Source organism: Falco rusticolus, chromosome Z, assembly GCF_015220075.1.
Source record: "Falco rusticolus isolate bFalRus1 chromosome Z, bFalRus1.pri, whole genome shotgun sequence".
In the NCBI taxonomy this organism is placed as follows: Eukaryota; Metazoa; Chordata; class Aves; order Falconiformes; family Falconidae; genus Falco; species Falco rusticolus.
The window spans coordinates 67,378,330-67,397,956 of NC_051210.1; the positions used below are offsets into that span (position 1 = coordinate 67,378,330).

The following is a 19,627-nucleotide window of genomic DNA, read 5'->3' on the forward strand; positions in this document are numbered from 1 at the left end:
CCAAACAGAACTTTTTCTTCTTAAAAATGTGTTATGAATGGCCACCACAAAGCACCCAGCTGCAGGCCTTAAACCTACTGAACGTAGCAACTAAACCTTAACTAGAAATGAGATCAGAGGCTGTACAGTAAGCTGGAATCTTTCCAGTGTTTTCAGAGGGCCCAAAGAGGTTCAGAAACATCCAGAAACATCTGCAGTTGCAAATATAACTGTGAGGCTAATTCTTAGGGTGAGCTTACATCAAATTATTCTGGTGAAGTAATTACTCACTAAACTGGTATTTTATTAATTATCATCTCATGTGAGTCATTTTATACCATTGTAGAAGAGGATGTGCAAGTGGGTCTTGTTTATCCATCTGCTTCTTTATTTCCAAGTAAGGTGCCTAGAAAGAGTAATTAAGGGTTTTATTTCTGAATTGTAAGGTTAAATTTTGTATGTTACATTGCCCCATTCATCTATTAAAACAATACATGGGACTCATTATTAGGCTAAATCACAGTTTTACTGACATTTAGTGTTGTACAGTTATAAATGTTTTTGACAACAAGAATTATATAGCAATTATTTTCCCCGAGTAAATAATAACCATATAATTAGCATCAAAATGACTACATTACAGCAAACATGGTGATCTCAGGAGAACGCAGAAGACCTATTTACGTTCAGCTCTTGAATTAAGCAGTTGGACTGGAACTCACAAAATTAAGTCAAAATACCAGAAGATAATCCCCTCTATTCTTCTTAACTGTTTCATGGTATAAATGGTAAGTAAATCCTGTATCAGTTTATAACACCTTTGAAAACCTTTCTGATTTCAATCACAGTGTAAGCATCCTTTAAAACTCTCAGTCCAAGAATTATATTAGCATTAAAAAAAAAAAGTAAAATCGTGGTTATTTTTCTTTTAAAAAGATGTATTATGTAACAGAAATACATGATTTTTTAATGTTACAGATCTTACATTAATAACAAATATGTGAATTTAATTTTCCATTTACTTTACTCCTCTCTAACATTTGCCATTCCAGAACACCGAAGTACCTTACAAATACATATAAGTAAGATTATAAATTGCTGTGAGGTTACATAGCAGTTGGAAAAGCAAGGTACATAAGGAGATTTCAATAATCAGTTATAATAGCTAGGCTGTTTGGGAAAGGAGGTGTAACAATAAACCTAAGTATGGCTATCAGATTCTGTCCCCTGTGTACATTGAGAAAGATGGTGGTAGTAATCCCAAGAGCCCAGCCTTCCAAGTTCCCACCATACTTAGTGGTCAAGTGTTTGCTATAATAGAAATAAAACTAAATCAGAACACTGTCACTAATCAATTTCTTTTGCTTTGGAAATAGAGACCCAGGTTGGCTTTGATATTTTCCAGAAATGCAGCAGTTGGTGATTATCTCATTCAATGTCCCATTCTGCTGTTTATTATCTCTTATTTAAACTTCAAAAGATCCGAGTTCTACTTCATCCTTTTATTTGACTGCCATTATGGACACTCTAGTTTGTTTTTTAACACATATTTAATATCAGCACAGCGCTATAGGAAAGAGGTCATACTATGACTTCCCCACCCATCACAGGCAAGCAACACAATCAGCTTCATAGTTCTAGAAATAGCAATTAAGTAGATAAAGATTTTAAACTCACCTGTGTCACTCTCTAATAGAAGTGATACGTCCAATGCTTTCATGACTCGGTCATAATTTTCTTCTGATGTGGCATAAAATAAGCAAATAAGTCAAAAGATATTAGTCTTTGGCACTACAAAAACTGAATCCCTTCAGCGTGTTTATAAACCAAAGCAACAACGTTCAGCAAACCATCCTTTCAAAATTCCTAACCAACAAACTCCTTTCACTTACACAGATCTCTCATTCATATCCAGGAAAATTCCCTGAAAAAATATTATCACAATGGTTTTTATTTGAATTTCACTGGAATCTCCAACACACTCAAAAAACCAGCTTACTTTTTAAAAAAACATTTGTAAGTAAACACATGTTCTGACAGTTATTTGGACAGCATGCTACTAAGTTAAATAATGCAGTGACCAAATAGATTTTTAAATAAAATGCTAAATAAACAGATGTGTTTACTTTGCTAACAGCTCTACAGAACATCAGAGGTCCTTCAGCTGTCCCTCTGCCTCAGCCTGATCCTTGCCTACCTTCTGCTTGGGAACCGCTAGCAGATGGCTCCACTTTTTCTGAGTAGATGAGCTTAACAGACCATGCTTCAGCAGCTCCACATGTCATGTCACCTTCAGAAGCTTTACTGTTCCCCATCTTTGGGTCTTGCCAACTTCTGCCCATGGGCTTTCACCTTGCCCATGCTGGGAAGAATCTGGGAGGAGGTGACGTGGGCCCTGCCATCCTAGTAGCTCTCTCCATTCCTCTTCTAGTGTGACCCTCTTTCATATTCCCTCATCTGCCTCAAACTCCCACCTTGCTCAGCCACTGGACTAGGCATCTCCTCATCAGCCCCCTTCCAAGCAACTCCAGGCAAGTCTTTCTTCCCACATGCTACAGAACATACTCGCCCCTTCCTAAAGAAGAACCACTGTGAACTGGCCTTTGCTCAGACAGAGGGAAATGCATCCCAATGCAGGACATCCAAAGTTCTCACTTATGTCCTTGGGGATGGTTCAAGTGAGATGTTCATGGCTTCTTGAGGGCTTCCCTGAGAGTCAGTATTTGCAGCCTGAGGAGCAAGTAGTGCAAACACAATTCTTTACTTCAAAATTGATGCTTGCACAAAACTTGACTATTATGTCAACATTTGATGAAATTAAGGACATACTTGCTTGCAAAAGAGAAAATGAGAAGACAGCAATGACCACTTTAAGAATAAAAAGATGGACTGAACATGCCCTGCTTTATATGGTCCACACCTCCCAAAGGACATCTTTCTCTTTGTGTCCAACGTGTACACTGAGGCAAAGACACTAAGAATATAACATTCTGCATCTAGAATTTGTACCCTAAAAGAATTTCTTGGCTTCAACATAACTTCGAATGCAACTTACACTTTATACTCAAATACCTTCTCAGACAATTTTAAGAGCTACAGAAGTTACATTCTGGAGCTGTATTGCTTATAGTAAAGGAGACTCCTTAAGAAGAAGGCTTTGGTTTGAAATCTCATGCATGACTAAAACCAAGCTATGACATAAAGAAAGGAAACTACTTACCCTGGGGTTAAAGGCCAGCATCTGAGGATCATTAGGATCAACAACAGAAGGATATGGCTCAAAAATGACAACCTTCCTAGGTGACTCCAGTGCAGACCGACACATGGATACTAAGAGATCAACCACCTAGAGAGAAAGAAAAGTATTTATTCAATATACATACTTTCATATTATATCTTCCAGTCTGCTTTTTTTACACATTACAGTAATACCATATTTCATTGTTACCTATATTACCCAAACTGTGTATACACAGGACATAGTTTAGGACTGGAATTTTTCCATTGACCTCAACAAGCTTCACATGCAGCACTGGTACATTATTCCAGGTGCATAAGTAGGACCAGATACTGGTCCTAGATGTATTATGTCAAATGCATTGCTTGCAATCCTGCTTTCTCTTGTGCACATGTGCTAATTCGTGGATTAAATTAATTCTCTAGGGAAATGAAGTTGTGCTGGATCTGTGTATCTCTGTACAGTAGATGCCAGTGAAAAGTGTTGCTCAAGAACGCGGAAGGATTTGTGAAATCTGTACCAGTGCCTGCTGTTCTCCCAAAGACTGCAATCATAGAAACACCTGTAAACATTACTTCTGCTAAAGCCAGAACAGTGCAGTGATACAACAGTCATTTACATGGCTCACACTGGGAGATGCTCTTCTATCCTGTTGCACAAAATGACAACATGGCTTTGAATATCTATGATTTCCAAGATATCATCATAAGATCATGCATGTAATGTGTACACAGGCATGTATTCACATGTGTGCATACAGGCACATATACAATTCAGCAACAGATTTCTGTATTTTTCTTTCAAAATTCATAATTCAGAGGTTAAAAATAGAATACAGCAATCACAAACCAGAGAGAATGCAGCTTTCTGGCACCTGTGAAACTTAAACCCAGCTCATAATGAAATCCAAAGTTGCTACCTAAAATTGTTCCTGCCAGTTAGCTCATTTCCCCATTTTTTCTGTGCCTTCTGAAAACATTCCTGTGTCAAAATAGACTTTTCTATGAAAGAAAGGAAAAGCTGAGATGTTGTAGTTAGTAGGCATCCCTGGTTCCTCACACAACTACACATGGATCAGACCCCATCTCACAGCTCAAGCTGTTCTGTAAGTTTTTATATATCTGCCATTGTATCTGATCATTTGAAGGAAAAAAAAAATTGATAGTCCTCTAAAGAAGCAGAATGAAAATAAGAACCATGATGAAGGGGGAAAGGAGCTGTGCTGCGGTGATTCATACTGTTACCACTCCCCTCCCCTGTTCCTTTAACATGAATGGGACAATTTCCTCTATCATTTTAAAAATACCCTGTTAGCTCCAGTTACCAAATATCTCACATATATTGAAAAGTAAAGTTATTTAAATAATGATCCCTTCCTCCATGGTGCTCTGATTACTTCCCAGTTTATAATACCCTTAAGTGTGATAAATGTTTCAAAATAGGGCATCTACATTAGCATTTGGAAAGGAGACCAGGAGTCCGCATCCACAGCCAGGTCAGGCAACAGGCCTGCAACTGCATAAATGTATGGCCATGAAATTGAGCCTGAGTTCATACACTCTGCTGCTCAGAAGTGCTTTTTAGCTTCCAGTCACAAACATTGTTAGGGAAGAATTCTTTGAGTCTCAAATCTATTAATACAGTGACTCAAAGTTGTCTTGCTTTACAATTTGCAGGACTGGACTTCATCTTAAAATTCTTAAGAACACTGCCCCAAAGCCCTCCTTTAAACCAACTGTTGACTCCTCTATTATTTTACCATGATACCTGCACATTGCTCTCACATGGGGGAAAACATACATAGATTAGGCTTACTTAAACCCTTGATTTCCCCTGAGATCATTGCTTTGAGCTGATGGAGAGCAGAGCAACTTAAACTGGGAGGTGAGTCTAATACAAACCTTATAATAGACTTATGTATGCACTTCTTGGTAATAACAAGTGCTGTGAATCTAGTGAATGTCCTTATAGTTGGGCCTGAATGCCTTCTCCTTAACAGTAGGCACTGAAGTACCTAAGTAAGGATAAAATATTTCCAAGGAGGACAAGATGACACTTGCTGATGACAATTCCCTCTTATGACATCAGCCTCTCGGTGCCTTTCTCTCTCTCCAGAGGCTCTCTACAGGGCATCTGAACTGTCAACAAATCAGTGATTCAATTTTCAGGCACTTTGATTACATGGCTAAAATAATTTGGGCTTGAAAGTTTTAGAAAGTACAATTGTATATTACTAAGGAGGAGTCATGAGAAGATTGGGAGTGACAAAGCAGAGGTGTATACCTTAGGAAACTAGCTGAAAGCACAGCATAAAAAAAATAGGATGTGCTTTCTAATAATGGGAACCTATATTTAGGCTCCTTCACTACACAAAATAATTTCGAGGAAGATTAATCTGACAAAATGCAGAGACTCACAATGCGAACACCTACCTCTTACTAGTGAGCCTAGACTCTCTTTATAATCAGTGGAGAAAATAACCACTGTGCTGACAGTCTATGCTGTGAGTCACACTATCCTAAACTAATGTCTAAAATATCTCAGATGAATCAAACCCTGGAAGGGTTGAATTCTTTCTGCAAACAAGGAATGCGAGCTCAGCCAGATCACGTGTAGTGAGCTGGGTGCAATGCTATCACTAGAGTGAAACTCAGCAAAGTTTAGTAACCTAGGTCCAATGCGACAATCAACAAAACCTCTTCTCTCTCTCAAGGACCGTTAAGGTTGTAATTGCTTCAGTGCTCTACAGCAAAGCTCTGTAGATGTAGAGGTACTCTAGAGATCCAGAGCAAGCTCCAAATATGCCTTCAACAGTGATATCTACATAAAACACAGTGAGAGCTAACCAGGACTGCCTCTCCTGTGAGCTGTATTTAAAAAGGGAAGTAAGAACTACTTGTTTGTACCTAACGTACAATGTACATGTGATGTACCATGTAAGTTTGTACCCAATTTTACCCTCATTTTAGGAAAGCAAACTTCCAGCTGTTCAAGGAGTTAGTCAACAGGACCCCCTGGGAAACTTTCCTCAGGGACAAGGAAGCAGAACACAGCTGGCAGATCTTTTAAGAGTGCTTTCCATAGAGCTCAAGAGCTCTTGATCCCCACATATAAGAAATCAGGAAAGGAAGGCAAGAGACTGGTATGGCTGAGTCGACACCTGCTGTTCAAAGTGAAGGGCAAGAAAGGAAATACATAGGCGGCCGAAACAAGGACAGGTATCCTGGGAAGAGTATAGGGATGATGCCTGGTTGTGCAGGGATGGGGTCAGGAACGACAAGAACAAGGCACAGATGGAGCTGAACTTGGCAAAGGATGTAAGGAATAGTAAGAAGAGCTTCTACAGGTATGCCAGCCAGAAAAGGAAAGTCAACGAAAGCATATCCCCCCAGACGAACAAGACTGACAAAATGGTAACAACAGATGTGAAGGCAGCTGAGGTACTCCACAACTTTTTTGCCTCAGTCTTCATGGGCAACCTTTCCTCCTACACCTCTCAAGTGGATGGTCCACAACACTGGTACCAAGGGAGCAAAGTCCCTCTTACACTGTAAGAGAAGACAGGTTCATGACCCCCTTTATGGATCTGAAAACACATAAGCCTATGGGACCTGATGAAATGCATCCCAGAGTCCTGAGGGAATTGGCTGATGCAGTTGCCCAGCCACTCTCCATATTTTAAAAGTCATGGCAGTCGGATGAAGTGTCTGGAGACTGGCAAAAGGTCAGCATTGCACCCATTTTTAAAAAGAGTAGAAAGGAGGGCCCTAGGAACTACAGACCTGTCAGCCTCCCGTCTGTGCCTGGGAAGGTCATGGAACAGATCCTCCTAGAAGCTATGATAAGGCACAGGACAGGGAGGTGATTCAAGACAGCCAGCATGGTTTCACTAGGGGCAAGTCCTGACTGACCAACATAGTGGCCTTCTATGATGGAGCAACTACATCAGTGGACAAAGGAAGAGCTACCGATGTCATCTGTCCAGACTTCTGTACGGATTTTGATACAGTCCCCCACAACATCCTTCTCTCTAAATTGGAGATATATGAATTTTATGGGTAGACTGTTCGGTGGATGAGGAATTGTTTGGATGGCCGCATCCAGAGAACAGTGGTCAACTGCTCAATGTGCAGATGGGTATCAGTGATCAGTGGTGTCCCTCAGGGGTCCATACCGGGACCAGTACTGTTTGATGTCTTCATTGATAACACAGACAGCAGGATCGAGTGCACCCTCAGCAAGTCTGCAGATGACACCAAACTAAGTGGCACAGCTAACATGCTTGATGGGTTGCCACCCAGAGGGACCTGGACAAGTTTGAGAAGTAGACCATGTGAACTTCATGAAGTTCAACAAGGCCAAGTTCAAGGTCCTGCACCTAGGACGGGGCAACTCCCTGTATCAATACAGGCTGGTGGATGAAGGGATTAAGAGCAGCCCTGCCAAGAAGGACCTCGGGATACTGGTGGATGAAAAGATGGCCATGAGCTAGCAATGTTGCTCACAGCCCAGAAAGCCAACCGTATGCTGAGCGGCATCAGAAGAAGCATGGCTGGCAGGTCAAGGGAGGTGATTCTGCCCCTCTGCTCCGGTAAGACCCCACCTGCAGTACTGCATGCAGCTCTGGAGTCCTCAGCACAGGAAAGACATGGACCTGTTGGAGCGGGTCCAAAGGAGGGCCACAGAAATGATCACGGGGATGGAGCACTTCTATGAGCGCAGGCTGAGAGAGTTGGGGTTGTTCAGGGAGATCGCACTGCAGCTTTCCGGTACCTAAAGGGAGTTTATAAGAAAGATGAGGACAGACTTTTTAGCAAGGCCTGTTGCAATAGGACAAGGGGTTATGGTTTTAAACTAAAGGAAGGTAGATTCAGACTAGATATAAAGAAGAAATTTTTTATAATGAGGGCGGTGAAACAGTGGAATGGGTTGCCTAGAGGCGTGGTAGATGCTCCATCCCTGGAAACATTCAAGGTCAGCTTGGACAGGGCTCTGAGCAACCATCTGGTTGAAGATGTCCCTGGTTATTGCAAGGAGGGTTGGACTAGATGACATTTAAAGGTCCCTTCTAACCCAAACTACTCTATGGTTCTATGATTCTAAATGTACATGTAATGTACTATGTAAATGTCTGAATTAAAAAAATTAGAACCCTAGCTCCCCAGAAACACATAGCTGAGGTCTTCAGAAAACTTCTGGCTGAGGAAGAGGTGGGGCTTCATCAGCACACCCCTCTCCTTTTCTTAAAAGCTTACACAGGTATCCCAGTGCTTGGTACGCTAGATGTTGCAAATGCAGCTATCTAATGGTCTTCAGACATTAGATGAAAAGCTGACGTTCAGACCCCGCAGTCATATTCTCGGGTGAAGAAGCTGGTGTACACTGCTGCAAGTTTTTTCCTTTGAGGATATGTCCACAGGTAGTATTCGTGCACTTAGCCAAAGAGTTTATTGCCAGTGGCTAGACTACTAGTGCTAGTTAAAGTTAAGTGACCTGAAAGTTTGCTTTTCCAAAAAACCCATGTTGCTTACTATGTAAATGCACAGTGAGGGAACATATATCTAGGAAATCAGAAAGGAATGCACTTTTCCATCAGATGGGTAAAATTTTAACTTAAGATCTTACAAGGATGTTAAACATAAGATCTTTTAACTTTTCTATTTACTGAAATCTAAGGTTAAAGGGTGATTTGGAAACAGTTTTAAAATATTTATTTTAAGAAAACAATGATATGGTTATAACTACATTAATAACTGAACTTGGAGTCAGGAAGCAAGCTTATATTAAATTCCTGATCCTTGAAAAAAAGAGGAAAAAAACCCTATGTAGCAACATCAGTAAGGACTTTCCCACTGTTATTTAATGACCAAAACAGCAGATGCTCAGTGGATAGCTGCATACCAACACCATGAACAGGAAATAGATTATTAATTGCATGAGAGTAGTAATGGCTCATTAGGTGAAAATAAATGGGAATTATCTCCAAATGACAATGGCTGCCTCTATTAACAACCTAGGTGATCTAATTGAATACAACAGAACAAGAAAACATGGTTACTCTAATTACATGGAAGCAAAACAATGTAAGCACCTCATTAATACCCTTTGAAAATGCCACGCATAGAACTGTATTACAGCTGTAAGAGTGGACAAATAAATAATACTTACCAAACAGTACTCATATGGGGAATACAAGTCAAAATAAGTATTAGAAGAGACTGAGAAGACTGTGTATACTATGGAAAATCAGACATGTAATAAGCATTAGATATAATTCTACCTGAGCCCCAGTTGCAATTTCATCAGCAGCTTCATTCATCACTCCTAATGTTTGGAAAGCAAATACACAGAGCTCCCGTTCACAAACAGTGGGCTACATAGAGAAAGAAAGTTAATTACATTTTTGTTCTAGTTTTCGGTTCTTGGTTTTATACCTATAACAAAACCCAAACACATTTAATGTTAGTTTTTAAACTCAGATTTTAACTGCAACATTAATTTCATATTATGAATACATGTCAATTCTTGAGGAAGATACATTATAGAAACATTTTAATAATCTGAAAAACAAGTGTGAAGAACTCTAAGACTTTTAGGTACTCACAGGGGCTAGCCTTAAAACCAAACAGATTACAAAACTAAAACTACAGGCATAGTACCCAAATGGCCTTAACACTATGTTATCAGGCTCTGAAAACTTTTTACATACTTAAAATTAACGGAGAACAAATCCTGAAACAGAGGGCACAAGTCCTGAACAAAGGGCACACCCCCTTCATAAATGCAAGTTTATTTTTCACAGCTTGTTATTCTGCTGTTGAGAACACACATAAAAATCTAATCTAGAAGACAAATTTCTTGAAGAAGCTACTTTTAATTTTTGACTAATTTAACAATTCATTTGTAAACTTTAAGAAAATGCATTATAGTTTTACAGAATAAACACTGTACTTGGGAAGGCCATGTTATTTTAATAAATCAAGGTGCTTCCACTCTTTTTTCAACTTAAAAAAAACAAACATATACATCACCCCAACTTGCTGTTGAACTTGCTGCCATTTTTTGCCTATATTTTTGAAATATTTAAGTCACAATGTCATCACAATGATCAAATAAAAAAAATTATTTTAATTGCATGTTGAGTGAGAATTGAGAGTTGAGAGTTTTGCCTTCACAAAGCAAAGCAGAAACAAAGTAAAGAAAATAGGTATGACTTCACAGGCTTCCTAATTGGCTACAACCCTTACAGCAACCCCATGCTTGTTAACTGAAAGATAATTAGCTGATCGACTTTTTAAAGGCTCAAGTGATGAGTCACACAGTGAATTTGTAAGCATTCAAACTGAGCAAACGGTTGAAAGAAATACAAGAAAGAAATTAAAACCTTCCTTAAAATTGACCCCAATAAACAAAAGTTTAAATTACAATGTTGAAAAAAAAAAGGTTTTGGATACTATTTCTTTGAATCCATATTACTAAATCCTAGCTCACTGAAACCTAAAACGATCTTTGGTGCGTACTACTGAACTTTTCTAATTAAAAATTCTGAGTCTAGCTACCAAGGTAAGCACTAAAGCATTTGTAGTGGCACACTCTGAAGTTCAAGCCACTGTCTCTAGGAGCACTTGGCAGAAATGACAAAAATGAATTGAGCCCACAAAGAAAACATAAAATTTAGCTGAATTGTTTCAGGCAACAGCTTTGTCAGTAATAAGCATGCTGCTGTATTTGTAGTTACTTGTTTCATAGCCCTTCAAATACATATTTGCTGGGTTTTGAAGATTCAAGACTTCAATAAACATCTGAAATTACTACACTGTCATACGCTCACATCAGTTGCTTTACAAGAGCTATTATCATCTTTCAACTCTAATAGTGTCGCCCATTTGATTTATTTTAGCTGCTATGTTACATTGCATTAGACAGCAGACAAAGCCTAACATGATCCAATTTGCTGTGCCATGGCACTCTAGACAAAAAGTATTTATTATGGTCATTATTCTTAAGTTTTCCACATTTATAAGGTGGTTAAATAATTTGCTTAGTTAGCGAACCATGGTGGCACTACCACCTTGACTAACATAATCAACAGTATACAGAGAATCCCTTTTATTCCAGAGCAAGGGATTGCTCTGGAATAGTAGAGCAATCTAAGCTTAGCTGTGCTTGCCATGAAGAAGTGTTAAGAAAATACTTATTTTTGAAATTTTGTTTACAACCTCAAGAAAGTAAATTATCCTGAGACTAAAAGATGGCAAAGGGAACACAGGATGTGTCATATTTGGTTTTTCTTTTTCCCCACTGTGTTATGATCCCAGAAATGTCTGAGCATCTGGAAGGGGGAAGTTAGGAAAATAGTCATTGTACTTATGGCAGACATTTGAAAGGCTTTTCTTCTCTCAGGTGGACACTGGAGCTAAGATCTTAAGGCTGGAGAACTGTAGATATGAGAAGCAAGGCAGCAAAATCTGCACTCTGAAGAGAAGCAGACATTACTGTTAAGGCCTATATAATTCTTTTGCTTTTATGTAGTTGATGAACCTTTCTGCCCAGTGTATTTTGACTCTGCAGTCTAATGGCAAAAATAACACAAACCCTGTAGCTATACAGACACTTCAATTACCTGCCTTTATATATCCACCCCGGCTGCCTTCTAACCCAGAAGCCATTTCAAGAGTGCTTTTGGATCCTGTTTCTGAAATTTGTCCCAATTTAACCAAATCAGATGATTCTAACTCAGAGTTCCCACAAGTGTTAGAGTGTTCCAAGAGAAGCTGGTATGGCAATTTCACTGTCCTCTGCTGCTCCGGTCATTACTTAGGTTCAAGCATTTACATTCCTTTCTTCCCCTCCAAAGTGAAAACATTGGCTTAAAATTAAGAAGCAAACATTTGGAGGTCTTTGGTTTGTCACATGATGATGACTCATTTATTCAATGTTACACTTCTGTATTTTGGGCTTCCACAATTGTGCATGCTAGAATCAACGAAAACATGAAAACCTAAGTTAATAAATCAACTCTGGAAGACAGAGCTTAAAAAAAATCACAAGCTTTATGGGAAAACTGGGATTGAAGGTGCTTTTACACTGCTGCTAATGTTTTGCATACTGTCAATGTGTCTCCGTTTATGGCATTTGCTTGTCTCTTCTCTTGTGATAGGATATGTGCCCTTGAGACAGAACAGTCTTGTTCTGACTTTATATCATAAATATGAGAAATGTCAAGAACAAACAAGAGCAACTACACTAACACATTTATAAAAGCTACATCCGATGTCATTTTTGGATACTCTTATTTTGGTTCAAGCACACATACTATTCAGCAAGCTGAACTCTTCTGAACTTGCTTGAAAGCTAAGAACTTTCATGTACGTACATGGAAGTATAGACATGTTCTTACTGATGTACTGATGACTGTATCCACAAAGGTACAGAACGTCCAGCTTTTACTAGATTACTAGTTTCCACTAGGACTTACATACTTATGTATATATTTCCGAATGTGTGCCTCATCTTAGGTACACACGGATTATTACAACTACAACTATCACCTTAAATGCATGCAGAGGTGACTATATTCTCCACTACCTGAAGAGAACAACTGTAACTCCTCAACAGCAGCAGCTGCTAGCGGTCTCACATATACTTTGTTTTTCACTTGAAAGAAGAAAATTAACATAAAGGCATTGACTTCCACAAAACTGTTAAGTGAAGATCATCGCTGCTGAAAGGCTGTTTAGAAGGATAATTATTCCAGTGGGGAAAGGCCAGAAGAAAATAAGAGTTGGGCAATTAACCTGAGACTGCAAATACTTGGAAGCAGAAGGCACTGACAGAAGCAGAAAGCAATTTTTGAGCTTTTGAAGTTGTCAGGCTTTTCCTTTAGCTACTCCCATTCTTTGCATGCTCAGTAGCACCCACGCAACTGCTGCTGTGATGAAAAAGGGCTCAATCAGAGTTTCTGCATGTTACAATGCAAGTGCCACTTCTTACAGCAATGGATGTGAATGGCAGACTGGCAAACCACCTAGGTACTATGATATATTCTGGTTCCTGGATTCATACACTGCTTAAAATGTTCTCCATTTGAAAAAGTCGAAACTTTCAGAGCCGATATTGATCTATACTGCTACTTTATAATACATGCTGCAGCTGTGCTCAGAAACACAGCGTACCACCCTTTCCTGTATCCCGAGGGATGTCACACAGACACTAATCAGGCTGCATGACTGACACACCCCAGATCTCTGGATCTAAAAGGAGAAGCTCAGGGAAGGCTCGCTGCCTGACTCAGCAAATGTAACAAATGGTAAAGGTGAAACCATTAGCGACCATCTCACTTCCAAATGAAAGCAACAGGCATAGACATGAAATGTAACTACAAGTCTCTGTTCTGTTTCCTACTTGCAACCATGGTAATTGTTAAGTTTTTCCATAGGAGGAACTTCTCTCTTCCTTACACTCACCGGAAGGATGAGGATATAATGTGGCAGCAATAATACTGAAAATGTAATAGATAGATATATATAGAAAAAAAGAAAACAAAGACAAGAAAGAAAGGCAAGAAAGAAAAGAAAGACACAAAGCAAGCAAGCAAACAAGAAAAGAGTGGGAAAGAGCAGGGGCGAGAGGAGGGAGAGAGCAAAGGAGCCTGGTAGGTAAAGGTCTCTTTGCAAGTAAGCTTTCCAGTTTTTAACGTTTATTTTAAAGTTTGTGTCGGTATGGGTTTTTAGATATGTCTTACCTATATTTGTAAGAAAAGGCAAAATAAGACTGGTGGCTAATTCTCTACTGCCCAAGTCTGTATTACTTAAGGATCAATTATTTCTGGAGCAGTAAGAATAACACTACTAATTCTGAAACAGAATCCAGAGCTGTAGGAAAATCTCTCTCCCAGGTCTATCACAGCTTACATCTGTAAGCCACAGCTGCAGATGAATTAACAAACACTACAGAAATCTCAGTTTTATCTACAGATCTACACATGAGGTAAAAGCAGTACCTGGAAGGCAGGCACTCACGAGGGAGGCACTTGAATACTTTCTATTAGAGCTGCTTAAATGCCTTATGTAAAATTCCCATTCTCTGTAAAAGGACTACAGCAAAGCACGTTTGTGAGTTTAAGACACTTATGCTTCCTAGAGTGTTACAGAAAGGTCAATTCAATTCATAGTTGCTAAAATAAAAAGTTTTAGGTAATGTGTATCTTAGAACACACTCCCACAGAATTAAAAGGTAAAGACTTGAGTCCAAACCGAAAGATTTCTGTATCCACTGAAATCATTACTGAAATAACGCATAATTACCCTTAACTGTAACATAAGGTTCATCAAGCTTCAGAGTTTAAGCAATTTCTAATTATTAATCATCAATGCTATTTTGAAAGACAAATTCAATGCATATTTGCATACTCCGCCATGGTTTATATTTCTGAGTGAAGCATCCAGCACTACTCATTGTGGATTAAAAAACCTATGATTTATTAAAAACAAAATTCATCTTTGCATTTTAATAACAAGTTATTGACAAGTTTTTTGTTTTAAACTAAAGCACACATTTAAAAATAATCTCATTCACATTAAATTTTTTCACTTACACAGAGTTAGGAATTGATTCAAAACTAAATAATTACCAAGAAATACACCCGTGTCCTCAATTTTCAAACTACTACAAGGAATTACAGAGGTGTTAGTCTAACCTTAGTTGCTCGAAAAAATTATGGAGAAGATTACACTGTGTATGAATTAAATGCATTTAAAGAACAATGCAATCATCAAGCAGAGTAAAACATGGATTCACAAAAGGAAAGTCCCGTTTAATTACTTTGATAACATTCTAGGATAAAGCCACCTGCCTAGTGGAAGAAAGGAAGGCTGTGGATGTAATTTTTCTGAATTTTAGTATGGATTTGGACTGTCCCTCACAGCACCCTCCTGGACAAATTGTCCAGCTGTGGGATGAGCGGCTTCACAGTGTACTGGGTGAAGAGCTGGCTGAGGGGCAGAGCTCAAAGGTTTGCAGAGAATGGGGCTGCATCTGGCTGACGACCAGCCACCAGCGCTGTTCCTCGGGGCTCAATTCTAGGGCCAGCTCTGTTCAATATCGTTATCCAAGACCTGGATGCGGGAGTTGAATGCAGCATTAGCAAGTTTGCGGATGATACCCAGCTGGGAGATGCTCTTGACTCTCTTGAGGGATGAGGGGCCTTACAGAGGGATCTAGACAGACTGGACTATTGGGACATGTGGGACAAAACAAGTCCAAATGCTGGATTCTGTACGCAGGACAGAGTAATGCTGGGGACAAGATTAAACTGTGAGAGGAGTGGCTGGGCACCAGCCCCACAGAAAGGGATCTGGTGCATGAAGGCTCAACACGAGTCAGCGGTGCGCCCGGGCAGCCAGGAGGGCAAACCGCATCTGGGGGGGATTGAACACGGCATAGCCGGCCGGCCAAAGAGGTGATTATCCCACCGCATCCAGCGCCGGTGCGGCCTCACCCCGCGTGCTGTGCGCGGTGCTGGGCCCCGCCATTTCAGAAGGGTGTGAAGGTCCTCGAAGGCGCCCAGAGGAGGGCAACAGCGCTGGTGGGAGGGCGGGAAGGCATGGCCTGCGCGGGGCGGCTGAGGCTCTGAGCTCGTCTGGTTTGGAGCAAAGGGGGCTGAGGGGCGACCTCGCTGCTCTCTGCAGCTTCCTGGGGAGGGGGCGTGGGGAGGGAGGTGCTGATCCCTTCTGCCTGGGATCCGCTGACGGACACGCGGGAAGGGTTCAAAGCTGCGCCAGGGGAGGCTCAGACGGAACATTAAGAAGCATTTCTTTGCCAGGAGGGTGGTCAAACCCTGGAACAGGCTTCCTAGAGAGGTGGTCGATGCCCCAAACCTGTCAGTGTTACGGAGTCGTTTGGACAATCCCCTTAGTAACATGCTTTAACTCTGAAGTGCCCTGAAGTGGCGGGGCAGTTGGACTAGATGATTATTGTGGGTCCTTTCCATCTGAAATATACTATTCGATGCTATTCTATACTACAATCCTAATGAAGTCAAGCTATTCTTAAGTTCTATGTAGGTTTTCACACTGCCAGAGAGCAGGAATAATTTAATACCCTATTTCACTATAAATCTGTAAGGTAAGCTCTCTGAGTAATTTCACAATATTCACGTCATACATGGAACATGCTGCTGAAAGACATTGGAGATACTACAGTGGTAAGTTGATAAACCTGTAGAAAGACGAGAGTAGACTGAGGCTGAGTAAGAAATGTCACTTGTTATGTTTGGTTTTGGTTTGGCTGATGCAGATTTTATTTTCTGCTTTTCATTTTTTCTGCATTCTTGGACAGCTTATATAGAATAATTATTTTTAAAAAAATTTTACTTCCCAGGTATATGAAATAGATGGCAAATAGAGAAGTATTATGGAGTGCTAGCTGGGCAAGGTGCACTTTGGTACATTCTTGGCCACAAGAAAACCTATGCTACAGTGATTTTACTCTCTCAGTAAAAAATAAAGTGATTGAAATTCATTCTACTAAAGTATTAGTTGTAACTGGAAAGGCGTTTTTTTCACAAAAGGAGATAAAACCATCCTATACTGTAGAGTAACGATAAGAAGGACCAGGGCATTATTCCACAAGAATCTTGGACTTCCACAAGTATCTTCGCTAAACTGCAGTCTGGCTAAACATGTTTGTACACCTACACTTTTCTCCATAGTTTGATGATGTTTATTCTACTCCAGAACACTCCCAATCCTAAGCAGTGTACTGTTACCAGAAAATCAATGCTACTTGTGTTTCAGCAGTGGCTAAGAATCTTATATACAAAGGACAGAGAAATCCAAGACCTGTTCAGGTCAACAGGAACTCACTGAGCCCAAGATTTCACCCATAATGAATAAATTGTAACTGAGCACTTTGGGATGAAACACATTGTAAAAATGTAAGCTTACTAATAGATACATATATACCAGATAAGAACAAATATAAGATAGAACAATAAAAACAGATATACCAGAATTACCAGACTGCAATTATTTTTACAGCTAAATACAAACAGCAGGTATTTCAAATATTGGCTTATGGTATTTTAGCATTTGTATTTTGGGCAAAACTTTAAACAGCAGAGATGTCTGTACCAGAGTACAAATTTCATAGAAACTAGCTTCAATATTTAGTTTCACTGAGTTTTTCAAGATTTCCTGAATTTATTCTGAAGAGGCCTCAGTCTGACACAAGATGGCACAAGAGATTCTTGACTGAAACATTTTTGATATAGAGAGGGATTTTTTTATTACCATACTGAATATATTCTTTTTTTTTATTATTTTTGAATACTTTTTTTGTCCTGTATATTTGTCTTACAGGTCATTAAAATCCATTCAGTCATGCTGTTTTACCGATGGCTTTAGTATTTGTAAATGAGGAATTTGGGAAGACACAGACAGACAGATAACAGCCACATAAACTGCACTATGTAAAAGATGAGTATGATCACAGAATTACAGAATGATTGAGATTGGAAGGGATCTCCGGAGGTCATCTGGTACAACACCCCTGCTCAATCAGGCTTTCCCAGAGCCAGTTGCCCAGGACCATGTCCAGATGGCTTTTAAATGTCTCCATAGATGTAGACTCTACAACCTGTCTGGGCAATCTGCTCCCATAATCAAGTCACCCTCAGAAAAGGTGGAAAAGGTACAGAAGTGTTTCCTGATGTTCCAATGGAACCTCCTGTGTTTCAGTTTTGCCCATTGCCTCTTGTCCTGTCACTGGAACCACTGAAAAGAGCCCGTCTCTGTCTTCTTTGCACCTTCCCTTTGGGTATTTATAGACATTATAAGATCCTACCTCAGCCTTCTCTTTTCCAAGCTGAACAATTCCAGTTCTCTCAGCTTCTCGTCCTATGTGAGATGCTCCAGTCACTTAATCATCTTGGTGGCCCTTAACTACTCCCTCCAGTATCTCTTATCTCTCTCTTGTACGGTGGAGCCCAAAACTGGACATAGTACTCCATGTGTGGCCTCACCAGCGCTAGGTAGAGGGGAAGGATTATCTCCCTCCACCTGCTGGCAATTCTATTATTTAACACAGCCCAGGATACTATTAAACTTCTTTAAGGCAAGAGCATGTTGCTGGCTTGTGCTCAATTTTGTGCTCGCCGTGACCGCCAGGTCCTTTCCTGCCAGGCTGCTTTCCAGCTGCGTGGCCCCCAGCATGTACTGCTGCCTGGGGCTGCGCCTCCCCAGGTGCAGGACTTGGCACTTCCCCTTGTTGAACTGCATGGAGCTTCTGTCAGTGCATTTCTCCAGCCCTGTCGAGATCCCTCTGCACGGCACCCTATCATTCTGGAGTTTCACCCATGTCTCCCACTTTTGTATCATCTCCAGACTTGCTGACGGTATACTCTGCACCATCATCCAGATAATTAATGAAGATATAAACAGGACTGGACCCAGTATTGACCTCTCAGGTACACTACTAGTTTCTGGCCTCCAACAAGACTTTGTGCCACTGATCACCACCCTCTGTGCCCAGCCATTCAGTGAATTTCCAGTCTACCTCACCGTCTCCTCATCCAGCCCATGCATCAACAGCATGTCTATGAGGATCTCTTGAGAGCCAGCATCAAAGGCCTTATCAAAGCCAAGGCAGACAATATCCGCTGCTTTCTTCTTTATCTACCAGACCAGTCACTTCATCATAGAAGTTTATCAAGTTGGTCAAGCATGACTTCCCATTTGTGAAGGTATGCTGACTACTCCTGATTTTCTTGTCCTTAATGTTCCTGGAGATGGTTTCCAGCCTTAACTGTTTTATCACTTTCTCAAGAATCGAGGTGAAGGTGACCAGCCTATAGTTCTCTGGCTCCTCCCCTTTTTCCCCTTCTTTAAGAGAGGAGTGACATTTGCTTTCCTACATGATAATATATTTCTATTATACTCCCTTTAATAATAGTCACTTTTGTTAATGACTCATGATCTCATTATATTTAAATGTTTGTAGTAAAAGCACGTTGAATTCCTAAAACAAGGTATCTCTCCTCTATAATACTATAGAGGTATCTCTATACTATAATAGCAGCAAAACTGTTGCATGATTAAAATGCAACTTAAGTCCTCCCCTAGACTATTATTATCAGCTCTAGAGTAAGAGGAAGAATTTATCATGGCATTAAGAAAAGGTTAATAGCCTTCCAATATAGAACCAAATAATGCTGAGGTTTCTTTAGTACATTATTATGTCTGGTTTGGAAAATACATTTTTTAGGTAGATGAACCAAATTAGGTGGTTGAAAAGTACCACTGGAGGTCAGTTAGTGCTTTTTTTCTCTTGTACAGGACTAGCTTCACCTAAACTTTATCTAAAGTTTTAGATGAAGCTGAAATTAACTTTCATTAAAACTTTATCAAGCTC

At 40.0% G+C, this 19,627-nt stretch overlaps 1 protein-coding gene across 1 annotated transcript in view; it reads right to left on the reverse strand.

Moving 5' to 3' along the window:
• The window catches only part of PARP8 (poly(ADP-ribose) polymerase family member 8), a 131,199-nt gene that overhangs the window by 24,988 nt on the left and 86,584 nt on the right, over positions 1-19,627 (reverse strand). Inside the window, exons 15-16 of the mRNA XM_037374019.1 lie at positions 9,498-9,590; positions 3,200-3,325 (exon numbers count right to left, since the gene is read on the reverse strand). Coding sequence (XP_037229916.1) covers positions 3,200-3,325; positions 9,498-9,590 — 219 coding nt within the window. The remainder of the gene's footprint in view (positions 1-3,199; positions 3,326-9,497; positions 9,591-19,627) is intronic.